At 43.3% G+C, this 13,211-nt stretch overlaps 1 protein-coding gene across 1 annotated transcript in view; it reads right to left on the bottom strand.

Moving 5' to 3' along the window:
• Nucleotides 1-707: 707 nt before the first annotated feature.
• LOC122941012 (nicotinamide N-methyltransferase-like) overlaps nt 708-13,211 on the bottom strand; it is a 32,906-nt gene continuing 20,402 nt past the window's right edge. Inside the window, exons 2-3 of the mRNA XM_044297983.1 lie at nt 1,643-1,850; nt 708-1,341 (exon numbers count right to left, since the gene is read on the bottom strand). Of these exons, the coding sequence (XP_044153918.1) occupies nt 906-1,341; nt 1,643-1,850 (644 nt within the window). The 3' untranslated portion in view covers nt 708-905. The remainder of the gene's footprint in view (nt 1,342-1,642; nt 1,851-13,211) is intronic.

The raw sequence follows: 13,211 nt of genomic DNA, 5'->3' as shown, positions 1-13,211 counted from the left end.
CTTAATATGATTGAAAGAAATAAAGATAATTGTGGTTTAAATATTGCTTCATTCTTTGCCTGGAGCTCATTGCCAATACAGCTGAAAAGCTAAGGAATCAAAAACAAGCGAGATGTACAACCGCTAGAACTGACTCTGTACTGGAACTGATCTAACTGTAAAGAGCAAAAAAGCAGCTTAGTAGCAGCTAGGCCATATCATTTTTCCATCTAAGGGCTGCATTATTAATCCGATTTTTGGCTTTTAGGTGGAAACCTCACTAAATACACGATTTACTAATTTCTTTCTTTAAGAGCAAGAGTAACGTAAAAAGATGTTAAATCTACTTTGTATATGTGCCCTCTAACCAATGCAATCTGTTTTTCCCCTGAACTTTCATCATCAGAGATACACTTGAGTAATTTTAAAGAAGTAGGATACAAGAGATATACTGTTGCTATCATTTACTCAGACCATGCATTTTCCCATCTCAATCGGCCATATTAATCAGATTTTTTATACATTTTTTAAAGGAAACCTATCACCATGAAAATGCTATGTAGTCTGCATGAAAAAGTCATAGCGCAGGAGGAGCTGAGCAATCTTTTGTGGCAAAAGATTCAGTATATGTCGGATTTCATTGAATTAAATTCCTGCTCATTCTGGGCTTTGAAGTCAAGGAGTCCTATTAGTGATTGAAAGCCTTCCCTCTATGACTGTGTATACACAGATAGCTGTCAATCACTGATAGGACCGTTTCCTTGACATCAAAGCCCAGAATGAGCAGGAATTTAAATGTATACATTTTTGCTGAATCTTTTCCCACAAAACTATACATCAATCTGTTCAGCTCCACCTGCCCCATATATGCCTGCAGATAATGCACCATGTTAAACAAGAAAGATTCCCTTTAAGCTTAACGGTGCTTACATATTTCTTTCTTTCTGTGCAACAATAACATAATGAGCTGTGAAATCCGCTTTGTCTTCTAAAGAATCTTCTGTCTTCTCAGATTGCTTAAAGCTTTTGATGACATATCCAGCTCCAGTTATGACTTCTCTAAGAAAGGTTTCACTAAGGTTTAGGCCAGAGAACTTCACATCGCCTACCATGTAGTAATTGTTTCCAAGAACACCCATGAGCACTAAGTAACCGCCCAGTTTTAATAATGTAGTAATATTTTTTAAAGCAGTGATATACGATTCTAAATCTTTACACGCTGCCTCCAGACATAGGCAACTCAGGAGACAATCAACTTGGGGAATAGTAACCGGATCTATGGGATTTATATTGAAAACATCACACTTGAGGACTTGTTTTATCGTTTTTCTTAGTCGTTCTTCCTTTTGTTCCCAAGGAATCCTTTAACAAAAGAAGGATCATATGTTATCAATGGGTTTTTCTAGAATTTTTAACAGAGTAGGACAATGGTTTGCAGCTGCCCTGGTTGTGGTGTCAGAATTTGGACAAATAACTAAATAAGATGACAACAGTACTATTAATGACATATGGTGGTTGATTTTGCATTGTTGGCCAAGGAACTTCAAGTTATAAATTTTAGAAGCATTTGGGAATTCCTATATTATTGTAATTATTCCTGATAAAGTCTGATCTTCTTTAGCTAATGTCACTTTTAAAAGATACAGTATTTGTTGCACAGTACCTGTCGCCTTCTAGCCGGCACACATGTTTCACCACAGGGCTCCAGTCAAATGCTCCAGGCTGATTTTTAAGCCACACATTAAATTCCTCCCTGTTTTTGTCAGTAAAATCAGAGACGATGATGTTCTTAAAGCATTCACAGGCTGATAGAAGCTGGTATATGGTGGGTCCCGTTCCAATGTCAATCAGTGTATCACCTTTCAGTTTACCTTTTAGAAAAAACATTACAACATTACAACATTTGCAAAGCTTTAAATAATGTACAATTATGATCGCAGCCATTATTTTATTTTCTCTCATTATATGCTCGAGATTCATATTATTTATGTACCAAGAAATTAAATGAAATATTCTTTGTTTCGAGTGGCATACACAGATGGGAATCCATGGTGAAGATCAACTTTGTCACCAATAGCAGTTGCATGGGCTTCCTTTATGATATAAAAACACTCTAGTTCCTTGGTTTTTATTTCTGTGGTGCAGCATTATTCACCTCCTGGAATCTAGAGTTAAAAAAAAAATCTATGTTTCAGCTGTGTCACAAACCAGCGGGTGTGAACCCACTGTGCCACCTGTCCTACCTCCTTTAAGGGCGTTGTCTAAGTGAACCCCTCGTTCTTCACAGTACCCTGATGGTGGGGATAGACTTTCCCGAGGGGAACATCAGGTTGCTACCTCTTTAAGGAGGATAGGCACACAAGGCAGCTGGTCCAGATGGACCAGGGGGTACCAGAGGTACAGACGTATGCAGCAGGCCGAGTCGTAACCAGGAGCAACAGTGCAAGATGAAAGATGAGGCAGAGGCGAAGTCAAACAAGCAATAGGTCAGGGCAAGCATCACGGTACAGGTCATGCAATCTGGCCACCCATATAGGGCATGCCGGCCCTTAATTAAGTGATGCGGGGAACAAGCAGCAAGCATGCCAGGGCCGAATGGAAACTATGGAGTGGATCCCAGAACAAACAGTATCTACAAGGACAGAGCCCAGGACTGCAGCAGTAAATGGGGAAGCACTGGAAGACAGCGCCCGTGGCTGTGCCGGTAAGCAGGGGAACAGCAGTGCACAGCAGCCACTCTTACAAGCTGATTGGGATAAGCAGCTCTATAAAGAGTAGTGTTGAGCACGAATATTCGAAAAGCTTATTTTTATCTCGAATATTGCCACTTCTAGAATTCGCAATTATTTCGAATATAGTGCTATAAATTCGTTATATCGATGATTCGTCATTTTTTCTATCTGAACACATGATTCCTCCCTGTTTCTTGCTTGTGGGCCAATGAGTATTTGGCCCACAAGCAACTTAAGCAGGGAGGAATCATGACTTCAGATAGAAAAAAATTATGAATATTCTAAAACAGTGCTTAGTGTTCACTTCAGATGGAAAAAGATTACGAATATTCTAAAATATTAATATATAACACTATATTAAATATAGTGCTATATATTCATTTTTTAGAATATTCGTAATTTTTTTTCCATCTGAAGTCACGAGTCCTCCCTGTTTAAGTTGCTTGTGGGCCAATGACTTATTTGCCCACAAGCAAGAAGGAAGGAATCATGTATTCAGAGGGAAAAAATGATGAGTATTCTAAAAATAAATATATAGCACTATATTCCATACCCATACATGTAATGATTGCGTAATATTTGCATATTATGCGAGCATTACCTTGACGATTTTCAAGTAAAAATAAAAGAATGTAGAATATAACAAATATTCGAATGCACGAATATTAGATGAATATTCTACAAAATATTTGAATATGACCCCTGCCACATATCAATAATAAGGAGACTTAAAAAAAAAGCATGGGAGCTTGCAAGTGTGTTTTCATCTAAATTGCGTTATGTCCTAAAAGGGTTTTCCTGTTATAATGATTTTTAAGCAAGAGCCACAGCCTGCCTGCTGAAATAGAAGATTCATACTTGCCTGCTCCATGCCGCTCCCATCCTTCCCACTGCCTCAGTTTTCTCTATCTTCAAGTGCCTGCGCTGCTTCCATCCAATTATGCATGGGCATGGCCACATGCACTATTGCAGTCAATGAATGGCTTCAGCAGTGATTTGGCCACAAGCAGCATGTCAGCACTGAAGCCAGTCATTGGCTGGAGTAGTACCTATAAACATGCCCATGCACCACTGGATGTGAAAAGTGTGGGCACCTTAAGATGGAGACAATGGAGGCAGTGTGGAGGTTTAGGGCAGAGTGGAGCAGGTAAGTATGAGTCTTCTGTTTCAGCAGGCAGACTACTGATACTTGCTTAAAAATCATCATGGAAAATCTCTTAAAGTGTGTGACTTAAAGCAGCCATTTGAGGGTGCATATTGCTGGAAGCCCATATTCTGGATCTAGATAAGCAAATTGCAACACTAAGATACCTAAACAATATGGAAAGGAGCAGATACTCGCTGTTGTAGATGTGGTGGAAGATGATAGTATGGAGGTTCAGGAAAATGAAGTAGCTAGCTGGGTACCAGTTAGAAGGAGGGGAAAGGGAAAAGAACCAGGTAGACTAGCCCAAATCTGCACACCCCAGCAAGTTTTCCAAGTTGGAAATGTCAGCTCCATGTCAGCAAATGTTTGCAATGTCAGCAAAGATTGCAATGTCAGCAAAGATGGGACAAAGAATGCAGGGCAGGCCAGACAGATGCTGGTAGTGGAAAACATGATCATTAGCAGTAAGGATAGGGCAATCTGTCACAGAGATAGGGGTAGTTGAAAAGTGTGCTGTCTTCTTGGTGCTTCAATTCAACATATTGTGGATTGGAAGGCAATGACAAACTTAAAGGTAGGTTGAGGGACCTTAAAAATTATTTCAAGGACTTACGCTAGGCCATATTTAGAGATGAGTGAATCGAATCTCACAAAGTGGAATTAAATCCGAATTTCAGGATAAATTAGATTCACTTCAAAGCTGAATTTCCTTGTGCTTCGTGTTAGCGAATCGATTTAGCCTGAAATAGTGTAAAAAAACAAAAAAATCCTGTGCGTGGTGACGTAAGACATCACCACGCTGGCTGGCCTGATGATGTAATCTCGCACCACGCAAGATTTTGCTCCAGATCTTCAAGCAAGATGGCGGCGGCCGGCCCGTCGCGAGCAAATGGAGGCGGTAAGTTAATTTTTTAATGTTAATTTCACATTGTTTGTATACTCAGATGCCACAATCATGTACAGAGTATTAACGCGGCATCTGAGGGGTACTATGACGGGGGGGGGGGGGGGCGCTATCGCAGCTCCCTGTTATAGCAGCCGCTACATACAAAAAAAATTGTCACAAAGCAAATTTTGGGGTAAAATTTGGCGAATCAGCCGAATCGAACGTTTCAGAAATTTGCTCATCTCTAGCTATAATCTCAGAGCAAGGATCTTAAACATAGTATTCTCTGAAATACTACCTGTACCATGAGCAGGGCTGGACTAGGACCAAAATTCAGTTCTAGCAATTTAAAACAGACAGACTCACTTGTTGTGTGGTGAATGTCAAATATGTGTCACAAGGGTGTCCCAACCTATCGCTGACCCTGTTGTGCCTGGGGTCAGAAGGTCGCAGCGGGTGGCTACTCGCTTGGTTTCTCAAGTGAATGCTCCATGACCTAGTGGTGAGAATGGATTCCAGGTTTTCCTGCTTAGGTTTGCGATCATTTTTGTCCCATTTAGGAATCTGTAGCCTTTTCTTTCAGCTGTTCTCTGTCAGCCACTCCCAGCTACTATATATTTTCCCTTTCTGCTTCCCTTGTTGCCAAATATAGACCTTCTTTCCAGATCTTCTATTCTGACTTCTGGTGGAGTTGGAGTTGCTTTTGGAACTGGATAAGTTGGATCTCCAGTTCACTCCTGTTGTTGTTGTCTCCCTTTGGGGATTGTTTGTGTTATTTGTCCTTTCCCTGTTGTTACCCAAGGTGTCAGTGGTGAAGACTAGTGGCTCCCACCGCCCTACTCACTACCTAGGGCTTATTTCAGGGTAAGCCAGGGACTAGGCACGTGATCGGCATACAGGTTAGCAGCCCGTCTAGGGATGTCAGGGCAGCCAGGTGCCAGTGCTACGTGAATTAGGGGTCACCACTCCTCCCTCTCCCTAGTGGAAGAGTACTCCTCTTCCCTCCCCTCTGCGCTGCACGTTTGTTACCTGCCAAATCAGACATGATAATATGTTTGTGCATGCCTTCCCCCCCAGCCCCAGAACTAATGGCATATTTGGATAGATATCAAATTCACCACCACCAAACATACAGGAGACAGCACCACATACCTGTTACATCCTAGTGATATGCCACCAATGTGTGAGATGGGCCAACTTATTTTAAGTTCAAATGGTACCAGCACCCAATAAGTACTAGACTAATTTTTTTTCCTAACCAAATTCCCATAGCTATAACTTTTTTTTTTTCTGTTCACATAACCATATGATAGCTTATTGTTTGCATTTTATAATGGCACCATTTAATTTACCATGTCTTGTATTGGAAACAGGTGAACAATGGTGAATCTGTAACGGCCTTCAACACGCAGGAACATTTTTAAAATATTTGTTACGACCAGTGGGTGGATTCTCTGTGTCAATCAAGGGTTGTCAGCTACTAACCACTAGGGTGTTATTCAGAACTCTCACAGGAGACAGGACAGAATGCAGCAAGCAAGAAACTGAACCACTACCTACAGGATTAGCTAATGTGGTTGACAGCTGGCTAATTGAGTCAGACAACAGATAAAGCTCCAATAGCTCAAGTTGCGGTTAGAACACAGTTAGTGTGAACTAAGTCCAATAGCAGACACGGTGGTGAGAAGTGGTATTGCACGGAAGACTGGAGTAAAGGCAGCTGATGATGATAATGATTCTGAGATGTGATGTCAGAAGCAAACGCTGAAGCATGGTCAGGGACAAGCCAGAGGTCCGAAGCCGGTATCAGATAGTAGCGTGGTACAGTGGATCAGACAGTCAATGCAGGCAGCAGACAAACAGACTAATCAAACAGGCTGGGTCAAACACAGGAGATCAGAACAAAACACCTTCCCTATTACTGTTAGTAACTCAACGCTCAGTGGGCGCGCTCCCCTATGGGATGCCAGCATGGAATGGAGCACGTCGGCAGTGTGGTCAGAGGCATGATACAGTGGGAGGTATGACAGAATGATGTTTATGTGCAGTGAAATACTCACAAGCACTGTAGCTAAGGAGCCCAGATTACTATTTTTTACTTTCTAGCTGCCCCCCATTTCGGGACTGCTGTGCTCCTCCATTGTGTTAGTGCAGCACAGTAGTTTGGGCTGTGTATTTCATGTCACATAGCAATGCATAAAAATGTAGAAGATGACGTCAATATTTTATCAGCTGGAGTACAGCTCCTATGATCAACACAATGATGGGAGCCTGCTCTTTAGTGAGTATTGCACAGAATACATAGTTTTTATATGCACAGTGGCTGTCCAATTATTTTCACTCTAACCCTTTCAGGACCCTACCATATTTAACCTTAAGGACCAGGCCATGTCACTTTATGTGGTAATATCTTTGGAACGCTTTTACTTATCCAAGCCATTTTGAGACTGTTTTTTCGTGACACATTGTACTTCATTATAGTGGAAAATTTCAGTCAAAATATTTTATTTTTATTTATTAAAAAATCCCAAATTTACCCAAAAATTGAAAAGATTTGCAGCTTTCAAAATTTCTATTCCTCTACTTTTAAAACAGATTGTGATACCTCACAAAATAGTTATTACTTTACATTTAATGTAATGTAATTTTTTGGGGACATTAGAAGGCTTAGAATTTTAGAAGCAAATCTTAAAATTTCCCCCCAAAATTTCAAAAACCCACTTTTTTAACCTCTTAAGGACACATGACGTACCGGTACGTCATGATGTCCTGGTACTTAAGGACACATGACGTACCGGTACGTCATGAATGGTTCCGATCACCGCCGCTCGGCGGGCGGTGATCGGAACCCGGTGCCTGCTCAAATCATTGAGCAGACACCTGGGGCAAATGCGCCAGGGGGTCCTGTGACCCCCCCATGTTGGCGATCGCAGAAAACCGCAGGTCAATTCAGACCTGCGGTTTTCTGCGTTTCCGGGTTATTCGGGTCTCTGAAGACCCGATAACCCGGAACAGGATGGTGATGGTGGTGTGATTTCACTCCACCAATCACCATCCAGCGATCCTGAGTGGTGATGGTGACATCACCACTCAGGATCACTTTCTGATTGGTCAGTGGGCGGTCCGGCGGCAGATTCGAAAGAGGCAGGCGCTCCTCTCCTCCTCCTTTTGTGTTCCGGAGCCGGAGGAGAGAGGAGCTGCCTGCACGTGTCTGCTGCCACCGCTGCACCGCTGCCTGCACCCGATCTGTGCCCCCAGGACCTGATCGCTGCCACCAGCACCCCCCCATCAGGTACATAGGGAAAGCTAGGGAAAGTTTGGGTTAGGCAGGGAAAAAAATTTTTTTTTACTTTTTATTGCATCACCCTAGTTAGGGTGTCTGGGGTCCACAGCACAGCTGTGTGACCCTAGACCCCCCAGGGGTGCTGCCACTTGCCCCCCCCCCCCCTGCCGCCCCTCTCCCACTTTTTTGGGGTGCAGGATTTTTTATTTATTTTTTTGTGTACGCTGACTGTGGCCGGCACTCTTAGCGTCCGGCCACTGTTAGCGCATCGCACACCCCACCGCTGATCAACTTCAGACAGTTGATCAGCGGTTTAGAAATTTTTTTTTTCACATTTTTTGGCCTTTTTTTTTGTCCGTTTTTTTTTTTGTTAGTTTTAGGGTCAGTTCGTGAACACCCGTGCCCCCACACACACGCACACAAAATAAAGATTTCCACACACGCACATACACACGCAGACACACACTCCCCTATGGCCCGCCGGACGTTCTCGGCCGAGGAGGCATACGCCCAGCTTGCCTCCGACTCCGAGAGTCCCAGTGAGGATGAGGATGACCCCACATTCCTGTTGTCATCCGCATCCTCCTCATCATCTAGCGATGATGATGAGCCCCCAAGGCGGCGGATACGCCGCCAGGCGGAGCAAGGGGACCGCCATGTTAGGGACCCTGTGGCCCAGCCTAGTACGAGCAGCTCTGGGGCTCGTACTGGTTTCCCAGCCCACCAGTTAAATCCACCGGAGCACCCTGCTGGTGAATTTGTCTGGTGTAGCCCAGAGCGATACGAGCCCGTGATTCCTGATTTTGTAGGCCAATCAGGAATCCAGATTTCCACAGTGGGCTACACTGAATATGACTTTTTTCGTCATTTTTTCAGTGACCCAACAGTTCGTCGCTCAACACCCGGGCTCCTTTTTGGCCAGGCCCGGTGGCTGGACGCCGGTCAGTGCAGCCGAAATGAGGACATTTTGGGGCCTCGTGCTGCATATGGGCCTGGTCAAGAAACCCAGTGTCAGGCTGTACTGGAGTGGGGACGTCCTATACCAGACCCCACTTTACAGTACGGCCATGACACGCTCCCGGTTTGAGGCCATCCGGAAATGTCTGCATTATTCCGATAATGCAGCATGTCCACCCTGAGGTGATCCTGCCCATGACCGTCTGTACAAGATACGGCCGGTCATCGATTACTTTGGGGCCAAATTCATGGAGGCCTATGTACCTGGAAGAGAGGTCACGGTTGATGAGTCTCTCATTGCGTTCAAGGGGAGACTCATTTTCCGCCAGTATGTGCTCTCCAAGTGGGCGAGGTATGGCGTGAAGCTATACAAAATTTGTGAGAGTACAAGGGTACACTTACAAATTTCGTATATACGAGGGGCGAGATTCCCGGATTCAACACCCAGAATGTCCCCCCACTCTGGGTGTTACCGGGAAACTTGTGTGGGACCTTATGTACCCACTGCTGGATAAGGGTTACCACCTGTACGTGGATAACTTTTATACCAGTATCCCCTTGTTCCAGTCCCTTGCCGCTAGATCCACGTTCGCTTGTGGGACCGTGCGGAAAAATCAACGCGGCCTCCCTGCCCTCCCCCTCCAGGTACCTATCCCCAGGGGTGAGACCCGTGCCCTTACCACTGGAAACCTGTTGCTGGTCAGGTATAAGGACAAGAGGGATGTCCTTATGCTGTCCACAATTCATGGTAACGGCATCACCCCTGTCCCTGTGCGAGGTACCGCGGCAACGGTCCTCAAGCCCGATTGTATTGTCGCCTACAATCGGTATATGGGAGGAGTTGATCTCTCTGATCAAGTCCTCAAGCCATATAACGCCATGCGCAAAACCCGGGCATGGTACAAAAAAGTTGCGGTCTACTTGGTGCAGGTTGCCATGTACAACTCTTTTGTACTATCCCGAAGCGCTGGCAGCACAGGGACATTCCTCCAGTTCTATGAGGCAGTCCTCAAGGCCCTGATCTTTTCGGACCGGGAAAGAGCAGGTCGGAGTACCTCGGGAACTGTAGGAGCCCGGATCGTCCCTGGCCAACACTTTCCAGGTGTGGTCCCCCATACTGGAAAGAAGGGACGAACCCAAAAAAGGTGCAGAGTGTGTCACAGGAGGGGGATACGGAAGGACACCACAACTCAATGTGACACGTGCTCCGATCATCCGGGCCTCTGCATTATTGGTTGCTTCAGGGAGTATCACACTTCCATGGAGTACTAAATTTATATCCCAATTTAGGACTGACATCGGATTAAAAAAAACTGGTTCTCAGACTTGAGACACCCCAAAAAACTAAAATAATTTATTAAAAGTATACATATTAGGTATTGCCGTGTCGGTAATAATCTCCTCTATAAAAATACCCCATGACCTAACCCCCCAGATTAACACGGTCAAGGAAAAAAAAAAAGGTGCAAAAAAAGGTGTTTTTTTTTGTCACCTTACATAACAAAAAGTTTAATAGCAAGCGATCAAAAAGTCATATAGCCCCCAAAATAGTGCCAATAAAACCGTCCGCTCGTCCCGCAAAAAATGAGCCCCCACATAAGATAATCGGATAAGAAAAAAAAAAAAAATGACACTTAGACTTTAGAGATACAAAATTATTTTTTTTGTATCAAAAAGGATAATATAGTCTAAAACCCAAATAAATGTAAAAAAAAGTAGACTTATTAGGTATCGCCGCGTCCGTAAGAATCTCCTCTATAAAAATACCCCATGATCCAACCCCCCAGATTAACACGGTCCCAAAAAAAAAAAAGTGCAAAAAAAGATTTTTGGGGTCACCAAACATAACAAAAAATTTAATAGCAAGCGATCAAAAAGTCATATAGCCCCCAAAATAGCCACCTAGACTTTAGAGATACCCAAAAAATGTTTGGGTATCAAAAAGGATAATATAGTCAAAAACCTAAATAATTGAAAAAAAAAGTAGACTTATTAGGTATCGCCGCGTCCGTAAGAATCTCCTCTATAAAAATACCCCATGACCTAACCCCCCAGATTAACACGGTTAAAAAAAAAATATGACAACGGTGCCAAAAACGCAATTTTTGGCACTTTTTCATTTCAATCCGTTTTGTCCGGTAACAAAACAAGGGTTAACAACCAAACAAAAGTTTATATTTATTACCCTGATACTGCAGTTTTCAGAAATGCCATATTTGTGGTCGTAAACTGCTGTATCAGTAAAAGTGAGGTCGCAAAAGGAAAGGACCGACATGGTTTCTGGAAGGCCGATTTTGATGACCTTTTTTATTGACACCATGTCCCTTTTGAAGCCCCCCTGATGCCCCCCTAGAGTAAAAACTCCCTAAAAGTGACCCCAGCTAAGAAACTACACCCCTCAAGGTATTCAAAACTGATTATACAAACGTTATTAACCCTTTAGGTGTTCCTCAACAGTTAATGGCAAATGGAGATGAAATTTCAGAATCTCAATTTTTGGTAACCTTGCCTCACAAAAATGTAATATAGAGCAACCAAAAATCATATGTACCCTAAAAATAGTCCCCCAAATAATGCCACCTTATCCCATAGTTTCCAAAATGGGGTCACTTTTAGGGAGTATCTACTCCAGGGGTGCATCAGGGGGGTTGAAACAGGACACGGTGTAAATAAACCGGTCCATAAAAATCAGCCCTCCAAAAACCAAACGGCGCACCTTTCACTCTACGCCCCGCTGTGTGGCCGTACAGTAGTTTACGGCCACATATTGGGTGTTTCTGTAAACGGCAAAGTCAGGGCAATAAAGATACAGTCTTGTTTGGCTGTTAACCCTTGCTTTGTTAGTGGAAAAAATGGGTTAAAATGGAAAATTAGACAAAAAAATCAAATTCTCTAATTTCATCCCCATTTGTCAATAACTCTTGCGCAACACCTAAAGGGTTAACGACGTATGTAAAATCAGTTTTGAATACCTTGAGGGGTGTACTTTCTTAGATGGGGTCACTTTTAGGGAGTTTCTACTCCAGGGGTGCATCAGGGGGGTTGAAACAGGACACGGTGTAAATAAACCGGTCCATAAAAATCAGCCCTCCAAAAACCAAACGGCGCACCTTTCACTCTACGCCCCGCTGTGTGGCCGTACAGTAGTTTCCGGCCACATATTGGGTGTTTCTGTAAACGGCAGAGTCAGGGCAATAAAGATACAGTCTTGTTTGGCTGTTAACCCTTGCTTTGTTGGTGGAAAAAATGGGTTAAAATGAAAAATTAGACAAAAAAAATCAAATTCTCAAATTTCATCCCCATTTGTCAATAACTCTTGCGCAACACCTAAAGGGTTAACGACGTATGTAAAATCAGTTTTGAATACCTTGAGGGGTGTACTTTCTTAGATGGGGTCACTTTTAGGGAGTTTCTACTCCAGGGGTGCATCAGGGAGGTTGATACAGGACACGGTGTAAATAAACCGGTCCATAAAAATCAGCTCTCCAAAAACCAAACGGCGCACCTTTCACTCTACGCCCCGCTGTGTGGCCGTACAGTAGTTTACGGCCACATATTGGGTGTTTCTGTAAACGGCAGAGTCAGGGCAATAAATATACAGTTTGTTTGGCTGTTAACCCTTGCTTTGTTAGTGGAAAAAATGGGTTAAAATGGAAAATTAGACAAAAAAATCTAATTCTCAAATTTCATCCCCATTTGTCAATAACTCTTGCGCAACACCTAAAGGGTTAACAACATATGTAAAATCTGTTTTGAATACCTTGAGGGTGTACTTTCTTAGATGGGGTCACTTTTAGGGAGTTTCTGCTCTAGGGGTGCATCAGGGGGCTTCAAATGGGACATGGTGTAAATAAACCAGTCCATAAAAATCAGCCTTCCAAAAACCAAACGGCGCACCTTTCACTCTACGCCCCGCTGTGTGGCCGTACAGTAGTTTACGGCCACATATTGGGTGTTTCTGTAAACGGCAGAGTCAGGGCAATAAAGATACAGTCTTGTTTGGCTGTTAACCCTTGCTTTCTTAGTGGAAAAAATGGGTTAAAATGGAATACCTTGAAGGGTGTAGTTTCTTAGATGGGGTCATTTTTGGGAGGTTTCTATTATCTAAGCCTCACAATATGACTTCAAACCTGAACTGGTCCATAAAAAGTGGGATTTTGAAGATTTCTGAAAAATTTCAAAATTTGCTTCTAAACTTCTAAGCCTTGTAACATCCCCAAAAAATAA

This window comes from Bufo gargarizans, chromosome 6, assembly GCF_014858855.1.
Source record: "Bufo gargarizans isolate SCDJY-AF-19 chromosome 6, ASM1485885v1, whole genome shotgun sequence".
NCBI classification, from domain to species: Eukaryota; Metazoa; Chordata; class Amphibia; order Anura; family Bufonidae; genus Bufo; species Bufo gargarizans.
Note: the sequence above shows the minus strand (reverse complement) of the source record. Positions and strands in the feature narration are given on the sequence as shown.